The sequence below is a fragment of the Sphaeramia orbicularis genome, chromosome 9, assembly GCF_902148855.1.
Source record: "Sphaeramia orbicularis chromosome 9, fSphaOr1.1, whole genome shotgun sequence".
NCBI lineage: Eukaryota > Metazoa > Chordata > Actinopteri > Kurtiformes > Apogonidae > Sphaeramia > Sphaeramia orbicularis.
In genome coordinates, this window is record NC_043965.1 from 34,815,504 (window position 1) to 34,839,028 (window position 23,525).

General features: G+C 38.4%; 1 protein-coding gene across 2 annotated transcripts; it reads left to right on the forward strand.

The window, feature by feature from the left end:
- The first annotated feature begins 2,140 nt into the window (after positions 1–2,140).
- Positions 2,141–22,155, forward strand: lrrc75ba (leucine rich repeat containing 75Ba). 2 transcript variants are annotated; one of them, XM_030144087.1, is made up of 5 exons: positions 2,141–2,300; positions 2,425–3,168; positions 6,896–7,024; positions 9,864–9,976; positions 19,736–22,155. In XM_030144087.1, exons 2-5 carry the CDS (start codon positions 2,887–2,889, stop codon positions 20,337–20,339), a joined length of 1,128 nt encoding a protein of 375 aa, XP_029999947.1. In that variant the 5' UTR covers positions 2,141–2,300; positions 2,425–2,886; the 3' UTR covers positions 20,340–22,155. The 2 variants fall into 2 exon arrangements, with proteins under 2 accessions (XP_029999947.1, XP_029999946.1); XM_030144086.1 differs by having other exon boundaries at positions 2,141–3,168.
- The last annotated feature ends 1,370 nt before the right edge of the window (positions 22,156–23,525 follow it).

Genomic DNA, 23,525 nt, shown 5'->3' on the forward strand with positions numbered 1-23,525 from the left:
TTATGGTAGAAATGAATGGATGAGCTCAGCAATTCTAAAAGACACATAAAGATTTTTTTTATTTTTCAGTTCTAGAAAAACTTGAGTGTCTTTCAGCTCAGTCGACCATTTACATAAAAGCAGATGTCACTTTTCAAATGATGAATGTCTCCTTTTCCCTCACTTTGGAGTGAAACTCTTGAGTTTGCCTTTGCAGTCTTCTATAACCTTCCATTTCACTCTGATATCAATCTCACAGGCTTGCCAAAGTGAAGGCGAGAGTGATCTGTTTACAGATGCAGGCAGCATTCAGCCCTGCCTCGGGGCCGTGTGATTGGCTCAGCCTGCAGCGTTGCCATGCTCAGTAGCCCTGTCACAGTCTATTTGGCTTATTCTGCAGGCATCCTCAAACCGATTGAGATGCCTGAGCCTTCACCCGGCAGCACCAGGTCCGAGCTGGCAGCATCAGTGACAGGAACTCCTCAACAGCAAATACCTTTCTGTGTTACCTCAGCTAATCCAGCGTGCACCCGTGTTGCTGGGCCACACTGATAAAGCACTGTCAAAGGAGCCTGTGGGCTGCTGCTACTGCTGCTACTGTGATTGCGTCCAAATCTAATCACTACTATCCTGTTCTGGATCTCCCAGGTTCAGAGACGCCCCAAGGAGGATAGTTTATGTAATGGACAGAGCTGATTTATAGCAGAAGAGGACAATTACCGTATATATCTGTTAGTTGTGGATCACAAAAGCTTTCCCTGAGCTTTTGTGTGCTCATCACTGTCACAAAAAAGAAGGGGGTTTTATTTAATATTAGCAGGAGCTCCATGATATTTTTAGCCCTCAGCTGGAAGCTTATAGGTTTCATTTTGACTTTGCTGGCAGGGATACATTCCCACCCCAAGGTTTTCACCAGTTGTTTTCACACAATAAAGAGGGAGGTTTGTCTGTGCCTATGGCCTCACCAACAAATCAAATCACCTGCTGTTGTTTTTCTTCTGCAACAGGTGAACCCAGCCTGCAGAAACACTTAACAGCCAAGAGAAAGCCACAACGGAAGAGGAGGTGACATCATGTGTTTTCAAGGGTGGCTATAATCCTATAATGATGGGACTCTGTAAACAAACACTGAATTGCAAAAGATGAGATGCCTCTCTTTTCTCAGCGTGCATTCACAAACATGTTACCCTATGGATAGCTGGGCCACAGAATTCAACATCTCCCCTTAAATTTCAACATTTATTCTGATGCATTTGCACATTACGCAAGGATTTATTTTCCTATTAATCCTGCTAATCCTGACTACAGGAAAATTGGGTGTTTAGAGGAACATCCGCAAAAAATAAACATAATTCACATGCCATTAAAGTGTCTGCCTGCATTATTGTCCTGTAAATCAGCTCATTTTATCTTGAAAGCTCCCAAACTGTGAACCTCCAACCTAATCTAACAGTGTGAAGATTTAATGTTTCAATCTAACAACTCCAGAAGAACCTGATGTTACCTTTGTGAGCATCATGTGGATGTGCCACAATCAGAGAAATGTGTTGGTTTTTTTTTTAAGACTTTAAAGTCTAAAGAGCAGGAAAGATGATTTTTTAAGCACATGTTAGTGGAAATGAGTTATTGGATGAGCACTGCTTAGAGAGTGAAAGCACTGACAAAACAAATTAGTAACATGAGGAAGATACATTGAATTAAAGCCACCAGTCAATCATAATTACTTAGAAAATGAGCAGCCAGAGGGGATATTTATTTGAGGGAAGATCGACTCCTGCTCTAGTAAGCATCGGTAAGTCTGATTCATAGCCGAAAATAAGGTCAGATCAGAATCAAAGTCTTTAAATCCACAATGATGGGACCTACAAATAGATGCATATCACCCTGCAAAGTTGTGTTTGATACAGAGGAGAAAAGCTGCAGGTAGTTATTTTTAATTTCCTTGGAGAAGCTACTCTTAGTACAGTCACTTCTGCTGACTTGGATGTGTTTCTCATTTTGTAAATGCACCCCTGGTCACCCATCAGTAACACCTAAGACTCCCTTGACCAAGACACTGATCCATGTGACAGAGAGGCACACTGGGACATGGATGTTCTTCAGAGAATGACAGTGATTTAGTGCAGTTTTGACAGACAGATACATGAGTTGACAGTTCATGTGACTGTTGAGTGACAACGGGTTTGCCCAAAGGAAAAAGATCATATCTGCACAAGGCCAATAGCACTGCACGGATTTGGCCAAATGAGTGAAAATACAGGACAGTTCCTCTGGCAAGGATAACAGTCCACGCATGCAAACACGCACTGAAACTCAAACAAGTGCGTTTTACATTACAGGACATTTAATTTATGTGATTTATGAGATTGTGATTTGGCTGCAAAGCTGAAGCGCTGGCATCTTTAATTCTCTGATTTTTTTTTTTTTTTTTCCCCCCTCTTGTAGCTACACAGAAGGGAATTTCAAGCCTGGGAGGAGAGACGCGCAGTGAGAACCAGATGCTGGGATTGGTCGGACGCTCCACGTTGCACAAATCTAAACAGCAGCGTAAAGCAGAGACGGCCGGAGGATGAAGCAGCCGGAGCATCCTCATCATCCGAGCCAGGCGCACGTAGCCCGCGGTGGAAGGAATCAAAATAGCAACGAGTGACATGCACATGAGAGAATGATGAGAAATTGTCGAGGGTGAGGATTTTTGTGGGATTCCGCACTGGATGCTTAGTCTGCAGACAACAACACGGCGCCAGACATCACGGCGCTGTTTTTCCACTCTCCACTGAGGAGCATCTGCTGGTACCAAACTGAGGCTGATCATGGGTTTGTCCTTTTGGTAATATTATCTGAGCCGCAAAACAGAACAAGCGCCTGCACCTCTTAAATAATAATAATAATAATAATAATAATAACATGGGTTCCAGACTGAGCAGGCAGAGCAGCTTGGACAATGAGAATTTCTCCAAAAAGCGACGCAAGCTTCTGGATAGCACAGGAGAGAGCGACAGGGGCAGTCGGGGCGGAGGGGACTTTCTGTTTGCACTGATGCTCAAATCAGACAAACTGCCTGGGATGCTGCGGAGGACCAACCACAGCCCGTACATGCGGAGAGTGGCGTGGATCAAAGAAATCCAGAAGCTGCTCCGTGACCGCAGGATAGAACAGGCAACCGACGTGCTCAAATTACTGAGGAAGGTAAGGAGAAACTGCACAAAGCCTGGCCTGAGCACTTGAAAGTCAGAGCTGTTTACATGTGCACTGCTGCTTTAAGCCTGATGCAGATCCAGCCTCCAAACATCCCAGAGCAACAGATGGACAGCAGGCATGAGCTGGTTATGTGTCCAACTTTAGTGCCACAGGTGCCTTGATCTCCTGCAGACCTTACTCTGCACGCATGACCCCCCCCCCCCCCCCCCCCTAAACACACACACTCTCCACTCCCCCTCCCCTCCCTCTTCCTATTCCCCCCCAAGCCTGACCTCTGACCCAAAAACACTCACACTTGTTTTTATGTAACATAGCCTGGTCTAGACTCTACTGCTTGAACCATTTCCTCCAGAAATGTTTGTTTTTGTAGAAAGTAGGCCACAGGCAGAGCAGTGTACCTGTGACACATTGTTTAGACAGCATGTGACTCACTACAGTGTCCTCTCCCTGTGGGTGAACGTGTACTATGCTGACATCTGATTTGAATAGATAAGCCACTATCTAAAAGAGGAAATGGACCTACAGCAGTTGCATACGTGCCCGGTCGTATTCCCAAATCAATTATTTTTAAATGGGGTCTATGTTTTTCCTTACAGAATACACATTCCGGCATCTTTTCCACATCTGTCCTTGTTTCCTCGGGTGTAAGGCCAGACTCTCACCTCTCCTTAGGCTGTTCTAACACTGCCATTAGAGAGAGACCTGCCCCCTCCATCCCTCTGGCACTCCTAATATTTCTCTCTCTGTAATGGCCTGTGCTCCGGCAGAAACACTGTGAGCCCTGGAGTCCAATGTTCCTACAGTAAAAAATATTATTCTACATCAGAGAGATTTAGTTATTCTGAGCTTGAAATGGAAGGGCATAGAATTGAAAATGTAGACAAATCTCTAGACACTTTCATAATTGGTTCTTATGTGTTCCTGTAGTCATAACAACACATTCTGGATCATATATGTGGGCTATGTATACCTATGCATGTATATGAAAAGAAAACATGTATGTACATATATGTACAAACTACATATGCAAACTACTATATATGTCTTTAGTCACTTCTGTTATTTCATGGATAGCTCATACCATCTTATTATCAGAGGATGTATGCGTCTAATGATAATAAGCTGCTTCACAAGTAGGGATAAAACTGTTGTTTCAGAATCAGTACCAATACAGATTGTTAATTATCAAAAAAGACTGTCAAAAAACTGTCATCTGGAAATGGTGTACATTTGCAGTATATCATGCAAATCTCTCTGTCATATTTTAGACGTATTCTAACACAAATCCAATTACGTTTCAACAGGATTTATTGCCACTTTCACTCTGGACTGGTGGGATTATAAATAATAAGTGCTAGTAGATGCATAAATGTTCTTTTCTTGTTCCATCATTTGCACAAGAGCACAGAGGGGTGACGACAGACAGAGCTGCATTAGAGTCATAGTAGCACATTTTTAAATCCCTTTAATTTATGAAAGACTTTTTAAAAAATACCAATAACTGCAACTGATAATATAATAATTGGTCTATCCCTATTTGCAGGTAATATAGCCTGTATATTGCAACGTCACTCTTGATATGGGGGAATATACTGCATTTCTGTATGTGGTGACATGAAAATGTAACTTTTAGCTATGTGGTCCTGAAAAATTGGACAATTTCCCCCTCTTGTTGCTGATGAAAATCTTTAATATGGTATATCTTATAAAAAGGCTTTGTCATCAATTTAAAATACTGCTGTTTTACCAAATACATACAAAATACTAACTACAATGGCAATATTCACAATGCTTGTAGAATACGTTACTGTGTGAGTAATTCTGAGTCGCTCTCATCACTTGTTGTGGTATATGTAGTGCTATACAGGTGTAGCATTTGTGTATTTGAAATGAGAAAGCAGTCCTGGTGATATCATTTGTTTGTCTGCCCTTAGGCCCTGCTTTGTCTTTTAGCTGTCGGCCAATCCAGTGTTAATTACTCTGAAGCCTTGACACTGGAGAGAGTGGAACCTCCTTAATCAAGCAAAGGAGATAAACTGGGCAGGCTGGGCTCCATGACAGCCACATCACTGGGGACATGGGCACACTTTCTCCAAATGAGCTCCACTTTTATTAAATAAGTCTTATTTTATCTTTACTCGCAGCATTGCAAGTATTCAGATGTCTCAGAGATTATGTTCTGTGAATTTAAAAGGGACTTGTCGCAGAGTTAATTGATGTGAAACAGAGAAGTCTGCTCCAGATATGAAAAGATCTGAGCTTTGCTGCAGATATGGAAAGTAGTCAAGGCTTCATGTACTGTGTGTGCGCGTAACAGTTGAACAAGAGAGATATTTTTATACTGAAGGGCAGAAGCAGCTTCTCTCTATCATGGGTTTAGACTGTGTTTACCGTTGCCCTTGTTAAAAGGGGAGCCAGTAATGTGGAGCTGCCAGCCTCCCACTCCAACTGTCTATTACAATCAATGGTGATTGTGTTTGAGGAAAAAAGAATTATGTATGTATTTGGGGGTGTATGAGCAGGTGTGTCAAACAGTGCATCCTGCAGGTACATGTCTCAACGGCTTGCTTTGCTCATTAAAGTTGTATAGGATGCACAAGTGCTTGTCATTATAGTTTGCCTCATTAAGACCGTAGGGATGGATGTGTTGATGAAGGCACGCTGTACAGTTCAGTTCACACAGCTGCATCGCTGACTGTAGGTTGTCTCATCACGCTCAAAAGGTCATCTTTTCCTTTTACTTGTGTTGATTTGCTTTTACTGCAGATTGTGCTGGTGGATTTGTTATATATATAGTCAACCTGCAATGAAAGAAGCTGCCGGGACTGATCAATAAAACATATTTTCATTGCTGTTGTGATATGAAAGGCTGCCTCAAACACAATAAATGAGAAGATTAATTTGATTTACACGTGTCATGCAGTCACACTCAGCGTGTGAGCATTTGACTTATCAGTTCTGGATGCACAGATCACGTGTTCACACTATTCAGCCAATAAGACAAACACAGAGCTAACCATCACTCTAATTTGTGTCAGTTTAGGGGTGACTGAAAGGTTAGTGTGGTGAATTATTACGACAATGCTACTATACATTGTAGTTTTTCCTTCTGTCATGCAGACCTAGTATTGACCTCTTCTGAATGTGTTTGCTGCACACGTTCTTAAACCTATTAATGAACAAAGATAGCTGGATGACTTTACAGATACACTAAAATATAATGTAAATATTATGTAATAAATGTTAAAAACCCTTCAAAGATAGTTTTGAACAGTATATATGTATATATACATAAAGTGGAGGGATAAAAGACCATAACTGTCATCAAATGTCAAGGCCCAACATCAGATCAGTTGTTGTTAGGAGTCAGCTTGTTTGTGCAAACATTATGTGCTATTGCGTGTTGTGATACACACTCTGGCTCAGTTCCATAGAGGTGTGATTATGTATGCCAAAACACAGCGTTCCTTTTGACTCCCTCTAGATTTTACTTCTCTACTGTAGATGAAAAGCTGCCGTCTTCTTTAATGAATATTTAAAGCCAAACATCTCTTTTATCTTTCCATTTTGAGTCACATTGCCCTTGACACAGCAGGGACCTGTTTTCATCACTAATGCATTTTTCCCAGGTCAAAATTCACCATGGGAGTAAATTATATTTATGCTGAATGTTTTCAGAATTTGCCGCTAATTATGATGCCTCTTATTTTTGCAGGATCTGGGTTTGGAAGGCACCTCGCTGAATGACATCTTGTACAAAAATGCTGCTTTCCTCAACCTAGTAGACCCGATCTCACACGAGCTGCTGCTTAGCCTGGCTCGAGAGATGCAGTGTCCTAAGAAGGTCAGTTTGTACTCCCTGTAACACAAGCACTCACAGAGCAGCCACAGAAATCAAACTTGATGTTGGTATTCTGCAAAAGAAAGCATTCTCCTAAAAACGCTCCCCTGATGGTTTCCTTTTGTTACGTAAGGACTTCTCAGGATCAATGGAAATCCAATCTGAGGATGTTATCGACTTGCATTTCTACAGACTGATGGTTGAAAGAAATTCTGCAGACACAGGTTACTTTTAAGGAGATAGAAAAAGGATGGGCTCTTTGGTACGAATCCTGTAAAATGAGCATTTAAATTTACTTTCCTCCATCTTGGTCAGTGCAATTTATTGAATTTGTTCAGTTCAGTTGCTCATATTTCATATCTGAAAACTCATAAAACTGGAGTAACATATAAATATCTGCAAAATTACAACTGACAGCCATCAAGGAATCAAGGGAGGTGGGAACTTCAATAGAAAATATGGAGAAGGCTGAGATTCTTGTGCAATATAAGAATTCATAACTTGGGACTACACACCAACAGTAGCTATTAAATTACACTGATATAGGTGACGCATACCAGAAGCCATAACATGCTTAATGAACTCATATTACCATGTTTACCAGAGGCTGTGTTGAAACTCTGCGCTCCTGTGTACTTCCTGTGTTTTCCCTTCCAATGCACACCGCATGTGATTAGATTTTCTCGCTCCAGTGAGGGACCTAAATTGTGTTTTGTTCAGGAGTAGCTCAAGGCATCAAAAATAATAACAACCTCATTTTTCTGCTCATAGAATGCATGTTTACAGGTTAACACTTAAAAAAAAATACAAGAAAGTTCTACTGTGTGCAAGAGCAGCTGACTTGCAACAAGAAATAGTGGGAAATAGGGATGACTGATCTGGTACATGACAATCTTTTGAGGGTGAATCGTGATCTATTTTTCTCTTTTTATCCTCATAAAATATTGATGGGCTACAACCAAAGTAGAACAAGGTTTCCCCAAGGTTTCTAGAAGGTTTGGGTGGCTTTTTTGTTGTAAGCTGACTAAAACCTGTGCATTTTTACATAGGTTTTGACTAGCTAGCAGAAACACAAAACCAACCTAGTCACTTATGAGGTAAACCACATTCTTCTAACTGTGCCCCATATTAAATGACATTCCATCATGTCAGGTCTGTCAGAATCATTTTCTCACTTTGCAGATTGAAGACTGTCTTTATGCACTGATTTCTGTTACAGCTGTAAACTTTGGCTGATTGGTACTATACAGAACAGAGGAACTGTGATGTCACCCATTGGTTTAAGAATTGCCAGTTTGGAGCAAATCATTTGTTAATTTTTAGAATAATTTTATCATAAACCATGTTGGCTTTTTGCATAAGAACTTACAGACTCAGTAAAGCAGTAAACTTTACCGAGTCCAGAATGTATTTACCACAACTAGAGTTGAGCTGTCTGTCATGAAAAAACTGAGTTTGATTAAATAAACTGAAGTTGGAAAAGTCTGATTTCACAGGTGAGTGAACTGTCATCCAGACCTGTCAATCAAAGCCTGACAGGGCAGATATGAAGGCGTCTAAGATGTTATTAACAGAGGAAAAAATTAAAGATGGGCAGCTAGATCACTTATTAGATCCCCAATAAAACGAATGAGACCAGAACGACCTCTGGAAAAAGAAATATTGCCACAGTATCTACAGAGAAAAATCCTCTATAAGTCTAAGGGAGAAGGGGTTTTTGGAGCCAAACCCTACAGCCTTCAGTGGTATTACAACTTTAAAGCAGCATGTGACTTTCACCGCAGTTATTTATTTATTTTTCAAATTTGTAAAACCACAGTGATAATCTAATTATCATTAATCCATTAGTCTTTCTGTGCTTACACACCTGAATCACTTCGCTCACGGTGAACAACTTTGAAGATGACTCCATCATAAACACAGTCTGCGTCTTTGTTATGGGAATGGCGACCCAAGTTTGGCGACCCATTTTCTTGCATTTTTACATAAGAAAACGAGCCAGCTCACTACACCAGGGTGGTTTTAAAGAATTAGTATTGTCGGTGGATGGAGGTAAAGGCAATACTTAGGTTCAGCACTCACAAAGAGACAACGGGATTGCTGCTACATGGAATTCCCATTCCCACAATGCACTTCATGACAAAATTTCCAAAAAGGCCAGAGTGAGGTTTCGGTTTGATATGTAAACAAGCGGACTGTGTTTATGATGGAGTCATCTTCAAAGTTGTTCACCATGAAGGAAGTGATTCAGGTGCGTAAGCACGGAACGACTAATGGATAAGTGATAATTAGGCTATCACTCAGGTTTTACAAATTTGAATAAAAATTTGTGATGAAAGTCTGTATTTTTGTCCTCATGACAATATGAACACGCATGATAACACAGTGCTAAAGAGAAAATAACTGTATTTACATACAGCATGTTTTCACACCATAAGGACACACCTCATCCACTACCCTTCTGCTAATAGGAAATATTTTGGATTCAGGAGACTGTATGTAAAAAACAGACTCTACGTCAAAATCAGCTACTGCCTGCAGTTTATCTTAACACACAAAGATATAGGACCTGTGTAAATAACAGTCACTCTTCAATATTCATATTTATATCAATATCAATATTTATATCACCACAATATTGAACAATGTTTTGACATATGGCAGATTTACTTTATGTTGTGCTGCCTACACAGCACTGTGGTTCATTTGTTTAATGGGTGATCACCCATGATCTAAGCTCGTCAGACTGCCCACCCTTAGTAGAAAATTATTTCTTTTGCACACAGACGGCACTCCTTACTCCATTACTGTTAATCACTTTGTTCAATATTCTCTTCTACAGGATGCAGACACCATAAAGTCTTCTGATAAGATTTGCAGACAGCTGATCTACCACCTGACCCCGCACTCAAAGTGGCTGCGGCAGAGCATGTCCAGACGGAAATCCCAGGCCTGGTAAGCCCTCCTGTCCAGACATCCAGTCTGTAATAAATCTGCAGCCCCGCACAACACAGAACAGGGCTCGGCTCCATGTAGAGCTGTAGAGATTTCCATCTTTGTAGCTGACATTGAACTAGGACAGAGCTGGCCACAGGCTGACCTGACAGGGACGCCATGGTAACCACAGCTGTCAGTCATCTCTCTTTTAAGTGCTCAGGTTCGTGCGTTGAATGTGCTTTGCCATTGGCCCTTCTCTCTTCAAAAGTGGCGCAGCAGCAAATTTGTCCATCTGCTTTTCCTTTTTTTAAGAAAGCCTGGGAGGCTTGTGTTAAATTGTAATTGTGCTTGTCGTGATTACAGAATGATTTGCCATTGATGTGAAAATGCTGAATAGAGAATTAGCTTTGTATACAAATAGTTATGTCCCTGTGTGTTTGTGCGTTATCCTATTCGTGAAAAGGAACGGGCTATCACAATTCTTTTTTATGTAATTGCTTATGCTGCACATGATTAGATGCTGCAAATAATGCATTCATTTTGTGAATATGAAAATAATCTCAGAGTTGAAAAGGAGACAATATGAAGCACAGTGAGATGAGACAGGTTCATTATGAGTCAGCCGTAGGTATCAACACACAGAATCAGAGAAAAGCGAAGACATATTCACAGGGATCTGGCAGGATCAGACACTGACTCACAAGCAGGGCTTTTGTTGTGTTCGTGGACATTTAAATTAGTCTAGAAGAGGAAAGACACCAGATTTAACCGACACTGACAGCAGCTCTGAAAATGTGCAGATACATGCTATTGCTAAATTTCCTAGCTAGAGGAGCTTTTTTTACTTAGTCATGTTCTATGCTTCATAAACCTGCAGAGAGAGATGGCATGACACTGGCTGAGACAGCAGGAGCAACATGAATCATTAAAACAAAAGTCCACCCTAAAATGGAATATTAATACTGCGGATGCGGCGAGCTCTGACGGCTTCAGCTGGTGCTGTGTTCATGAACTAATACCTGTCGTAGTCAGAAACCGACAAGACAGGTTCAGGCTGCCACGGACTAGTAATAGGAAAGGACATGTACTACGAAAAGGAAATGTATGGCACTGCTTTTCCTTGTTTAAAACATGTATTAAACTAACTATGGTATAACTGAATTTACCACATAAATAGATCCTCCTCTACACAGTCAGCTTTCTATTAAGCAGCCCCACACATCAACATGACAGCCCTGTTGATTTGCAGATGCAATAAAGGCATGTCTTAAATATAATTTTTAGGTGGATTGTACTTCCTGTTAACCTCCATTTATGTGCAGCTTGAAGCAAACTGTTCCCATCTGTTTAAAGTCTCACCTCTGAGGTTTCTCTGTGTTCAGAGGAATCAGAAACTGCTCAGTCCCTCTAATGCCACTGGATTGTTCAGCCCTTCATTATCCAGCTTTAGCATTGCACACTGGGCGCACTAAATACTGTACGCACATTTCTGACTGAAATGCCACACTGAATTAATGTCTGAAACTCACTAATCCTGTTAATCTATCTAACTAGTTTATTTATTTTTGCTGGAAATGTTTCCTCTTTTCACATTAATGAAAGAGCTTGACGACAGGCTTGATGAAAGCAGTGACCCAGAAATGCTGCCTAGGCGCTCCAACCTGGTGATTTCATGCTGGTACAAAAATTGCCATCGTTTTGGTGACCTTGTACCCTTTTCACACCAGTGTCTTTTTATTGCATCAGCCTTATTTGGACACAAAATTACATCTGTCTTTTGGCACCTGAGCACCTCAAGCAGCACAGAAGAACCACAACTACCTTTTGATGCCTTCAGTGTGCAGTCAAGTGTTGGTGTTTTTAATGCATTTATGGCTAAATGATGAAAAAAAAAAAAAAAAGAATCTTGATTACTTTTAGTGTTATGGATAATTTTAATAGATGTTTTCTGTCTACGTCTCTACAATATACATTTATGTATCTATATATTCTTTTTTTTTTTTTTTTACTAAAATTATATACCACATATGTATAGAAAAACAGCACTTCTGAGGAGTCTGTGCATTATTTATTAAAAAATAGAAACAATGACAATCAGCTGTAATGTACAGTACTGTGCAAAAGTCCTCCGTCAACATTAGGTTTGTTGGTTTAGTAAAGTTATAATGATCACACGTATGCATTTCACAGTCTCTGTTTTAAGATACAGTCTGGATATATGGGAAGTATGTACAGCAGGAAACAGTTTCAGGAAAAAACAGCTTCTGTATGGAAACTAAACTGTTTGTACTTAGTGTGACCTCCCTTTGCACTTAACATGTCTTTAACCCTTTTTTACAGACAAAATAAGATTTATGCTGCCTCTTGGCCATGTCGTCATTGTAAATGAGAATCAGCTCTCAACTAACTTACCTGGTTAAATAAATTAATAAATAAATTTATTGCATTAATTTCCCTATGTTTGATGCGAGGTTTCATTCAACATGTCAGATGTTTGTAATTGTTTGTGCTTTTTCTTGTCATGGGGTCAGGGGTCATACTAAATACTAACTTTAACCTTTACAACCCATGTAGTTCAGTTTTTCTGTGTCTTTTAAGCCTGTGCACATATTCCCTGTATTTTCTTGTTGTATCTGAATTAAAGAGAATGAGAAAGAGGTGGCAGAAGACTTTTGCAGAGTATAAAAATCTGTTTCTCTTCTCTTCTCTTCTTTTTTTTTTTTTTTTTAGGTATTATTTTAATTCTAGTGAAATGATTGACCTTTATTGAAGCCAAATTCTACCAGTACTGATAGTTTGTAAAATTTCACATCTGTGCAAAATAATTGTTCAAACTGATTCAAGTGTCTGTTATTGTATGTGGTAGCAAACAAGCAAACAGATTTCAGTTTTTTGTTGAGCAAAAAAATCTCCAGAGGATGCAATAATCTCTATTTTTTAGGCTCTTTTTCTCCATTTTCAGAAACCTAATTTGATTAATCACATAATTACACTGATTCAGAGATACATTTGGATTTGTACAGTTGTGGATTTGTCTTTTATTCATCTGTCCCATTTCACTAAATTCAATCCGTTGTATCATGTTACAACATGTCATCAGCTTGTCAAGTTTGTTTTTTAACAAAAATGAGAGTGAAAGGCAAAAGGAGATTTGTGTGCAGGAGCTGTCTTCACTGATGTGAGCCTGATCTGTGAGGCTGGATTCCCTGCACCATGAAGGACAATGCAGTGGTGTGTGTCTGTGTGCGTCTGTGTGTGCATTTCCAGATTAGAATTTGCACAAGTCCTCTGTGAAGACTTACGAAACAGCAGAAATAGGTGGAGAACTTTTTTTTTTAAAAGAAGGGAAACCTCACGGAGCAAATCTGATTAGATCGCTCATCTCACATGTCTCGAGCTGAATAATAGAGCACAGCTTCAACGTAAATGACTCTGCAGAAAACAAAATGGTGCAAACAGTGCAATAATAGCCCTGGGGAGGGTTAAGCATAAAAATCAACCCAGGGACAATGCTTATTTAACACTGAAATTAAATGAGATTTTTATGGCAGCTTTGTTTTGAAAGTATGAATTTATTTTGTATTTTACCTCTGCTCTGTTTTGTATCAGGGAGTCGTTTAGATACAGTGTGAATGTTTATAAATCATAGGAGGGATTTGATTTACAACAGACATTTACTTAACACAGCCTTGTTAGATTAATTCAGTGACACAACGGGACTGATGAGCAACACACAAGTCAAGAACAACAGTTTGTCTCTGCTGTGTGTAAATGGGAATGTTTAATAGACATTCATTATAAAACATGAATATAATTGATTGCTTAATTAGGTAATGGATATAATGGTTGTGTAATAGATTACTTGACTTTAGTTCAGTGAGAATCCACTATTAATGCACTGGTTATGCCATTTGTTTGTAAATTCGACTGTAAAAAGACTTTATGCTCAGTCTGTTCGTTTAGAAACCTAATATATTGAATATAGGTTCATTCATAGACAAACATGTCAAACTCTATAACACTTGTACTGATTGTATTTCATTTCTAAATCTCTATTAATTTTATAAACTACTTTTATCTTTAGACCCGAACTTTGGTGAAATTAGTTATAAGATTAATCAATTGTCACTATGAAAAAGGTCTGTAGCAATTTTCTAATCAGTTTGAGCAGTTTGTAAGAAAAGAAGTAAAAATCCTCTCATTTACATCTTCTTGAATTTAACATTTAATATACATTTGAACTCCCTTTGACATTAAATTGAATATCTTTGGCGTGTGTACATTTAAGGATGTTGTCTTTTGCTTTTTTCACCTTTGAGAAGATGATATAAACCAAATAACTGATCAATTAACCCATAAAGATCCAGTGTTACTTTTGTGTCAGTTCCCAAATGAAATTTTCTCAATATCTAACCTTTCTTAAGTGAATTATTACCATTTATTATAATATTATCTTCTGTATTTTGCATTTTCAGTATAAATCTGGTATTTTCCTATATTTAATTTAGTGGTCATGAATATGCTCATAAAAACTCAGATTAAAGTTAAGGGTTAATAGATTAGAAACAGAGAAAAGTGCAGAAAAAGTGATTTTTTTCAGTAAAACAGATTATTAATTGAACATAAAGCAAGCATTTCCATCCACTGTCATTGATCCAACTCCATAGGTTTTACTGGTGAATCAATGTTGTAGAAGATAACAGTGTATCCATGTTCACTACGGAGCCTCTGAACGTCCAAATATATCTGATGACCATGAAAAGATGACAAACTGACTACACCAATTATTTACATGTACTGATTGAATTAGTGGATCAACTGATATTAAACAGTTTAGATCAGTAGATGCTTTTGATCGGTGATGGATGTTTGGGTCTTTATGGGTTAATCTAGATAATGTTCAACAATATTAGTTGACAATGAACATACGTAGTTTCAGTCCTAGTTGACAGTGATGTGATTCAAGGATGAAACAATAATGATAATAATTGCAATATAGTCATATATAATATATTAGAATATAATAATGTTTATTTTCCATGGAGAAGAGTGGCTATGATTGTTATTATAATGTACATTATTGTCACTAGAGTTAATTTTGTTCACTTTATTAAAAAAAAAAAAAAAAAAACACTGCACCATTTTTCAACGTATTGTGCTTTTATGTAATTTTACTATAGTTATACTCACTTCATACATATTCCAGAGTCACTGAAAACATATTAGGCTACTGTCACTATAATTGATTTGTAGGTTGTAACACTGTATGAATGAATGAATGAATGAATGTATGTATGAAGTTTTTTTCAAAACATCTTCAAGAAAAGCACATCCTAAATATAATAAAAGTAAAACAAAAAACCAAAACAAAAAAACATTATGTAATTTTCACCTTGTTACAACTTCTACATCATTATTATCTTGCTTTCCCATTGATACCACTACCATTTTGTTGTTTCTGTTACATAATTTTCATCATGTAATGTTTTTTTTTTTTTTAAACGAATAATTTAACCCTTTCATGCACGAATTATGAGAACCTAAATCAAAATCTTTGCCTGAGTGTTTTTATTCCTCTTTAGGCATGAGAAAACCAATGCGATTGGAAATTTTCTTCTGAAAATTAAATAAATAAAAAAATAAAATAAAATAAAAATAATTTTAAAAATTTTAAAAATGCATAAAAAAATAATAATGAAAAAAAAAAATTCTTATGAACCTATTTTTCATGAAGTTGATGAAAGGACCACTCAGCTGGACACTACATGTTTAATTTTTGACGCACAGAAACATGTATTTACTGATAAATTGTGTGAAAACTATGGGGAGGGCTTGTGATTCTGGGGGTTTATGCTCAGGAGAGATCTACATAATGTTACCAATTCATGTCAGAAAAGATATGTAGTGTCTTAAAACTTTAATAAAGATATGTGTAAAAAAAAAAAAACAAAAAAACAAAAAGAACAACAAAATCCATGAATATACAAGGAAACAGCTGTAGAATAGCTGTCCACTATAGTGACCAGTATGCATGAAAGGGTTAAAGCCACAAGTGTCAGTCTTGCATCGGCTTCATCTCATAATAATGTTGATGAATGTCTTATACATCATTTTCAGCTTGTTGCATCTTTTGCAAAATTTTCGTTTTCTGTCATCCGTGAAGTTGTTTCGTCTTGTAACGTCTAGTTCATATATACCAAAATTAATCTCTTTTAAAGTCAGTTTAGTTTTTACATTGTTATCATCTGCCTGTTGCATCACTTTCATCATGTGTTTTTTTTTTTTTTTTTTACATTATTTTCATATTATAACATCTGTTATGACTAATTTAAACCTAAAAATAATGGTCTTTTACATTGTCTACATCTACATATTATCTTCTCTGAATAAATTAAGACCACAAATGAAATCTGCATTTTCATCTTGTTTTGTTGTTTCATTTGTTTTCATTTTGCATTGTCCTTCACAAGTAACTTAAAACCACAGACATCTTCTACATGGTATTCATCTCGTTTCATCTTTTATGTAATTTTTGTTGTGTTTTTTATGTCGTTTTCATCTTGTAACATTGTTTGCAAATAATTTAAAAGCACAAATAAGTTTTTTTTTAATTCATCTTCACTTTGTTACAACTTAAACACCATATTCATTTCACTTTTTATGTCATTTTAGCCTCGAATCTGTTATGTTATTTTCATCATTTGCAAGTAATTGAAAAACACAAATCCCTGACTTTTTCCTTGTCTTCAACTTTTCTAAATATGTGAATAAGTAAAATATCCCCAGAACAAAGGTAGTGGAACTTGACCAACTTTGAGTCACTGTTACAGAAAAATGAAGTCAAAAATGCTGGTTGGCTGTAGTTTACAAAATATAATCTTGTGTCAAAATGTGAAACTCTGAGAATTAATGAGAGAATGGGTTTTGCTAAAAAGGAATATTAGTCTCAGAGCTACCAGATCTACTTCAAACACTGTTTGCACTTTAAAATAAATTCATTTTTCAGGTTGTTTCTAATGGCAGATTTGTAAATCTATTGTATAAATGCACATAACCCAATATATATGTGTAATAAAAGTTTATCATATACATTGAAATCATCAGCTAACCAGCACTTTTACATTTGTTTTCCCATTCATCTAAGTATGGAACATTCAGCATATTTAATCTCTGAGGCAGATAATTTCTAAATAATTGTACACCAGTGGAATTTAAGATCACAAATGAATGTCTTTTACATAAATTTCATCTTGTTTCATATTTGATATCATTTTTGTCTTGTTTTTTATAAATGATTTATATCCAAAAAAATATCTGTCTGGTTTCCTCAACTTTCACTCAGTGATTTTAATCAATTTTGACTGATATGAACATCATGATAATATTTTTGGCTCCGTCCTGGTACGAAGACCACAACAAGCTGTCTGCTAGAAGCTATCAGTGACATCTTTGTTTTCCCAGAGTTTTATTAATCTTTAGGAATGGATGCCTCGCACATCTTTCATTCTTTCCAAGCACAAAAGAATGGATGTAACAGAAAGAAGAGGGAGTAGTATGATCAGAATCCATTCGCACCTTCATGGCAGCCTTGCCGAGCCGCGGCTATTAGGACTTTTGTGGAACCGGTGAAAATGAGGTTTCTTTCGTACAAAAGGCTGTGAGGTCAATTGAAAAACCTAAGGACAACGGCTCAAGAGAGTCTGATAAAGATACACAGTAGAGACAAATGTTCTCAGCAGCTGATGAAATCCTGACTTATTCTGAAATAATGAGTGGGTTTAACGCTTTGTTTTTATGTTTCACAATTAAAATAAACACTGGAATGCATCAGACCATCACATGCTTTTAAAAATGTGCCAGTAAATGCTGCTCAGGGCATATGATGAAAAGAACTCTATTTTCAACGCAACCCTAAAACACTTTAAAGCATCACAAGTGACAGGTACTGCAGTGGATGTCATAGTAAGTCACTTAATGCCTGAGGATGTTATAATTCACTCTGACACTGAATCAGCGTTACAGGCCACTTCAGTAACAGCTGAAGTTAAACACACCACATCCTGGAGGGGAAAAGGGGCATCTGTGCGTCACACTGACTATAAACAAAAAGGTCAAAGGAGTGTAAACAGAGCCCAAACATTCTCTACCATTATGAAAAACTAAACCTTCAAGCTTTAATAAAGTGTCAGATTATCACGTTATGTTCAGAGTCTGCCTCAAATACTGCTTAGATTACATAATATATTTAATAAAACTGTAACCAAAGCAGTATGGATATATTAAAGACTGACATACGCTGTAAACCACTTCAGTTTGTTATGGAAAAAATAATACTCTACTCATTCGTCCTCAAAATAAGAAATGGTCAATTCATACGATCAGTGTCTTTTCCGTATAATTTTAATTGGAGCTCCGAGGTACGATTGTACAGAGGCTGTCTGCATGAGTGTACAAGAAATTACAGGCGTCATTGTCTCTTATATGAAAACTAATAAAAAAAAAATCATGCTCTCTCTCTCTCTGTGTCACAATGATATCTCCTGTGCTAGAATGGAATGTCTGGAAGAGATAACTTCTGTGAGAAACTCCTGTGAGAAAGCTGTTTCCAACACAGATGTCCCTATGTCCTAGACCAAACACAGAATGCAAAGCAATCATTTATCTAACAGGAATAAAACCCAGTCTCATATAATACAGAGTTCAACCAAATTTATATGTAATATAGAATATATGTAAACTTGCCATCACAAGTTTAATGCAGTACTGTACAGAAAACTAGAATAAGAAAGCCAACCCATGCTTAAGTTGATTTCCTTAAACTCCTTCTCATTAACACCTTCCGTTACTTTTATCATTCATGTAAAAATGTTAAGGATAAAACAAAATATTAAATAAAATACACACAAAACTATATTGGAAAATATTTAAAACCTTGCCTGCATCAACACTTCGATTATGATTTGAGCCAAGACTAATTTACTTGTTCCTTTACTGACAAACTTTTGAGATCACTCATTAAGTCGGTAGGAAAAACAAGACAGAGCATGTGACATCCATGACTGAACTAAGATGGACCAGATTATGGAGACCTGAAGCACTGGAGTATTTCAGTCATAGAATGAAATTAGGAAGCAAACTCAGACTTGTTGAAACAAAACACATTTTACCATTATTTTGTTGATCTGATCCAAAACTGAATCTCACATTCTGTTACAATTTTTCCCCAAAAATTAAGTTTTAGGGAATCTGACCAATTCATAAGCAAGCAGAAAAAAATTACCCACACATGCCCTTTGATTGAACCAACATCATGAGTTGATGGAAGCCTGAAGTACTGCAGCATGTCAGACAGATTCTCTCCTTTTGTGTCTAAAAATAAAGCAGCCAAGTGTTTTAGAGTTTCACCTTTTTTTTTTCTTAGAGCACATCATACTTTATTTTTGAAGTTGTTGTGTTCTGCTACAAGGAGTCCTCTACTCCTGGCTGTCCAGGCTTTAAGCTCAAGCTGCTGGCTCATTCGGATGTTTTGGCTCTTCTGTTTACACTAGTAAATCCCCGTGCTGGAGTTTTTATGTCAGCCTTCCGCTCCGGGCCAGCCCCGTCACCCCCTCTTTTATACAACACAGGAAACATAACATCAAACTAGGACAACGTTCCCAAGTCAAACACAGAGGAACCTCTCAAAGAACCTTTCACCTCGGAGCTCAAACCTAAGCTATGTTGTGTCTTTTTACAGAGCTATAGAGACTAAACTCTATCTTTCTCTTTATTTTTCAGTCTCAAGACTACCTTACAGAAAAAGCTGTCCAGCGAAACAGTCGACTTGTCCGGTATCCCTTTATCTACTCGTGATGTTCGTCAAGTCGCCTTCTACCTCCAAAACAACAGAGACAGTGTGATGGCTGTGGACATCAGTTTCACTGAACTCCAAGACGAGAACCTGAGGCTTCTTCTGCCTCTTCTCGCCTCACTGCCCAAGCTCAGCACCCTGGCTCTCAACGGCAACCGCCTCACGCTAGCTATACTCAAAGACCTCACAGAGATGCTGAAGGATCCCAAGAAGTTCTCCAGCTTGGCCTGGATAGACCTAGGTAACAATGTGGATATTTTCACCATGCCTCAGCCGCTGCTAGTTGCCTTGCGTCGGCGCTGTAGCCTGAAGAGCAGCCTGCCCACAATCTACGAGTACACAGAAGGCCAACCCTACTGCTACCACCTGGAGACGTCTATCGAGGAGCCCAGCCATTACGAGGAGGAAGAGGAGGAGGAGGAGGCGGAGGATGAGGAGGATGACATGGGGAACAAATTCGAGCTGGAGCCGTGGGGTTTAGGGGAGAAGCAGCTCTCCAAAGACTTCACCCTTCACTATTGTGAGAGGTGATGGGGTATTTTTCTCTGAGGCTCTTTCGACTGTGGTTGAAATGTTGTCCCACAGCACTCCGTTACTTCCTTTGCCCTCTCGCCCTCACACCACGAGCCCAGTCACCCTTTGAGGCACGAGGGAGACAAGTGCCCACATTGTGAAATTCTCGCCCCGACACGGCTACCAAGCTATTCCTAACCATCTCTGAGTTAACCCACACAAGATGACAGTGAAGTGACAGTCACGATGGCGGACTTACTGTGTTGGTGGATGGTGCTCTTGGGAATAAGGTGCGGTTTCATTGGAGGGGGGGCTGGAGGAGTTAATGAACCGGTGCTCTCTCTCTCTGTCTCTCTGTCTCTCTCTTTCTCTCCCTCTCTCTTTCTCTCTCCCTCTCTTTCCCCCTGTCTCTCTATCTCTATCTCTCTCTCTCTGATAGTGGCAGCTGAGGAGCCAGTCCCAAGGAGATTTAGGTCAGTTGGTTGGCTGAAGGAGCAGCATCCCGGCGGTAGCTCAAGTGGAACTAGAGTTAGTTTGGAAACAGTGGGTCCCTGTGGGTTCTCTACCAGGACTGAGACTATCTCTGGCAGGCAGGGCCTAGCTCCACATTGTGTGTTCTCTGTTAATCTCTCAACAAAAGCTATGACACAAGTTCAACAGACTATACAGCCGACGACCCATCACGTGATGCCGGCAAAACTGCTAGGTCAAGACTTTTTGCGTTTTCCCCCCCTTTCCAAATGTCCACTTGTGAATACCCACGCAGCCCTTGTGTAGATGTAAATGAGGACACAAAACATGGCTCTGTTGTGTTTCCACAGGCTATTTTTGTGCACTTTTGGTGAACAAAGCAATCTTAGAAGACAACAGGTAGGACTCAACAATGGATAGCTGTCACTGGTTGTTTTTGTACTTGCCTAAATGCTGATATTCACCTCTTTGTAATTATTGAACTATTGTAGTCATCACCACAGTGTTTCAGTGCATTTATACCACTGCAGCCAGCCGTTAATATTAGTCTGAGCAGTGCCCAAACTGATTCACAGTTGAGCTCTTCCTACTGCCGTTTATCTCTCCATTTACATTTATTGATGCTGTACTTCGGTGGTCCTGTGTTTGTTACGAGACACAGCCATGACTGTTATCTCTTGGTTATAGTCTCACTGACTATGAGTGGTCATATCCTTTAGTAGCACATAACAATTAAGTTAGACTGACCGAAACACTGCAATGCACTTTAAGACACTGTTCTTTTTATATTTTATTTTCCATAATATCTACTCTGTATATGTTGTTTTTGACAATAATATATTCGATGCTGAAATGGATGCATACCTCTCTATGGTTTAAAGATGACCAAACAGTTTATGAATGTTAGAAGGAAAACAATCCTGCATCACCCAATATATAATAAATGTTTAAGTGTGTGTTCTCTCTGTGTTTCTAAGTGTTGTGTCTGATTACTGGTGTAATTATTTGTGTTATTGTTTTGGTGTTTTGTCTTTTGTCCGTCTCAGTAATTATAATAATGACTCTAATGACTATAAAACTGAGCACAGTGACCTCCTGCTATAAGCGGATTCAGTTTTAAACCAAAAGGGGATGTGGCTGATGTGATTACACAGAAAAATGCTCTGGAAATGTAATTTCATCTGGCAATACTGTTAGAATCACAGCAAATTTTCATGTGAAATGCTGAACGGGGGAAAGCACTGAACCCTTGGTTTGTAGTTTATGTTCTGTGTGTTGATGTCAAACTCCTCATTGTTGTAGCCTGTGTGTATTTGTTTCATGCCAAACACTGACTGCCAATAAAAATCCTGATTTAAACTGAGAGGTGATGTCTGGATTCATTTTGGTTTGAAGAGACCCTACATTTAGAGTCCAAAAGGGGGCTTTAACATCTGGGTCACCAGCAGAACCAGCAGCTCAGGGAAACAAACAGGATTTATTCATGCAGATTAGTCTGCAAATAGGGCAATATTAGAAATCAGGTCTGGCTGTGCTTTTTGGACTGGCTGTGGCGGTGCTGTACTTCTCAGCCAGAGGATCAGCTGTGAGTCTATGCCATCAGGGAAACATGAACTGCCACCGTTTGCCAGGCAAAGAGAGGATGCTCATTGGATGAGGCCTACCCATGATCCACTCCTGGCAACCTTTTGTTCCTGCTGCCAGACATGGTAATGTGGCATTTGCAACAGGTGGCTCCTATAAGGTCACGGCACAGTGTGACTGTCACACCCCCTGAGGTCCAAATACCATGTGACAGGGCAACAGAGCCCACCCCGAAAGACACCTGGATCTTATCATCTGACCTCCTCTTTTCAATACTTATTTATTTCTATCGACTTATTTTGATATATACAGTTTTTATTTTTTATAAATATTTTATATGTACAGTGATATATAAAATAATAAAACACTATTTTTACATTACTATTCTGCATTCTCAACCTACGGGTCCAGGATGCTTCTAAGAAATTGTACAGTTTATTTCTTCAGAAAATCAGGACATGGTTTTCCTGTTTGTGTGAGTCACGCTTTGATCTGATTATCCTGCTCCAGCTGCTCCATCCCCCAGAATAAAAAAAGAAAGATTATTCATGAACAACAGCACAGAAATCACACAGACTGTGGAGGATACATTCTGGCACACATGAGAGGTTCAAGTTCAGCAGCGATGACTTTGAGTTGAAGGGACAGATCAGCTGAGGGCCAATAATGCCTCTTTTTCTAGACTGCAAACGAATTATTATTTTTGTTTGTTTTTTTCGTTTGCTTGTTTTTTTGTCTTACAGTATTATTCCATTTTAAGTGTATTACTATTACTATTACTGGAAATAAATATTATATTGACTGTGATTTTGCAGGAATTCAGTATTTATATTCTGCTCTTGATATATTGTTTCTATTTGCATTGTAACTCAACCAGTGCTCATTAACCAGAATTTTCACAAATCTTCATCTATCTTTGTGACCAAAAATATTACTTGGATGTATGGAACAGATGTAAAAAAAAAATGTTTTGCCAAATATTTGTGTATTAGTGTAATATTAGTGATGACAGGACATACATTTATGAAAAAACCTCTGAGATTAAATGAGTACATTGAGAGAAAGCATCAATACAATTTTGATATCCTTTCTTTCATAAATGCATATTTCTGATAAATGTGACTTTGATTTTAGGCAGTATTCAAGCTC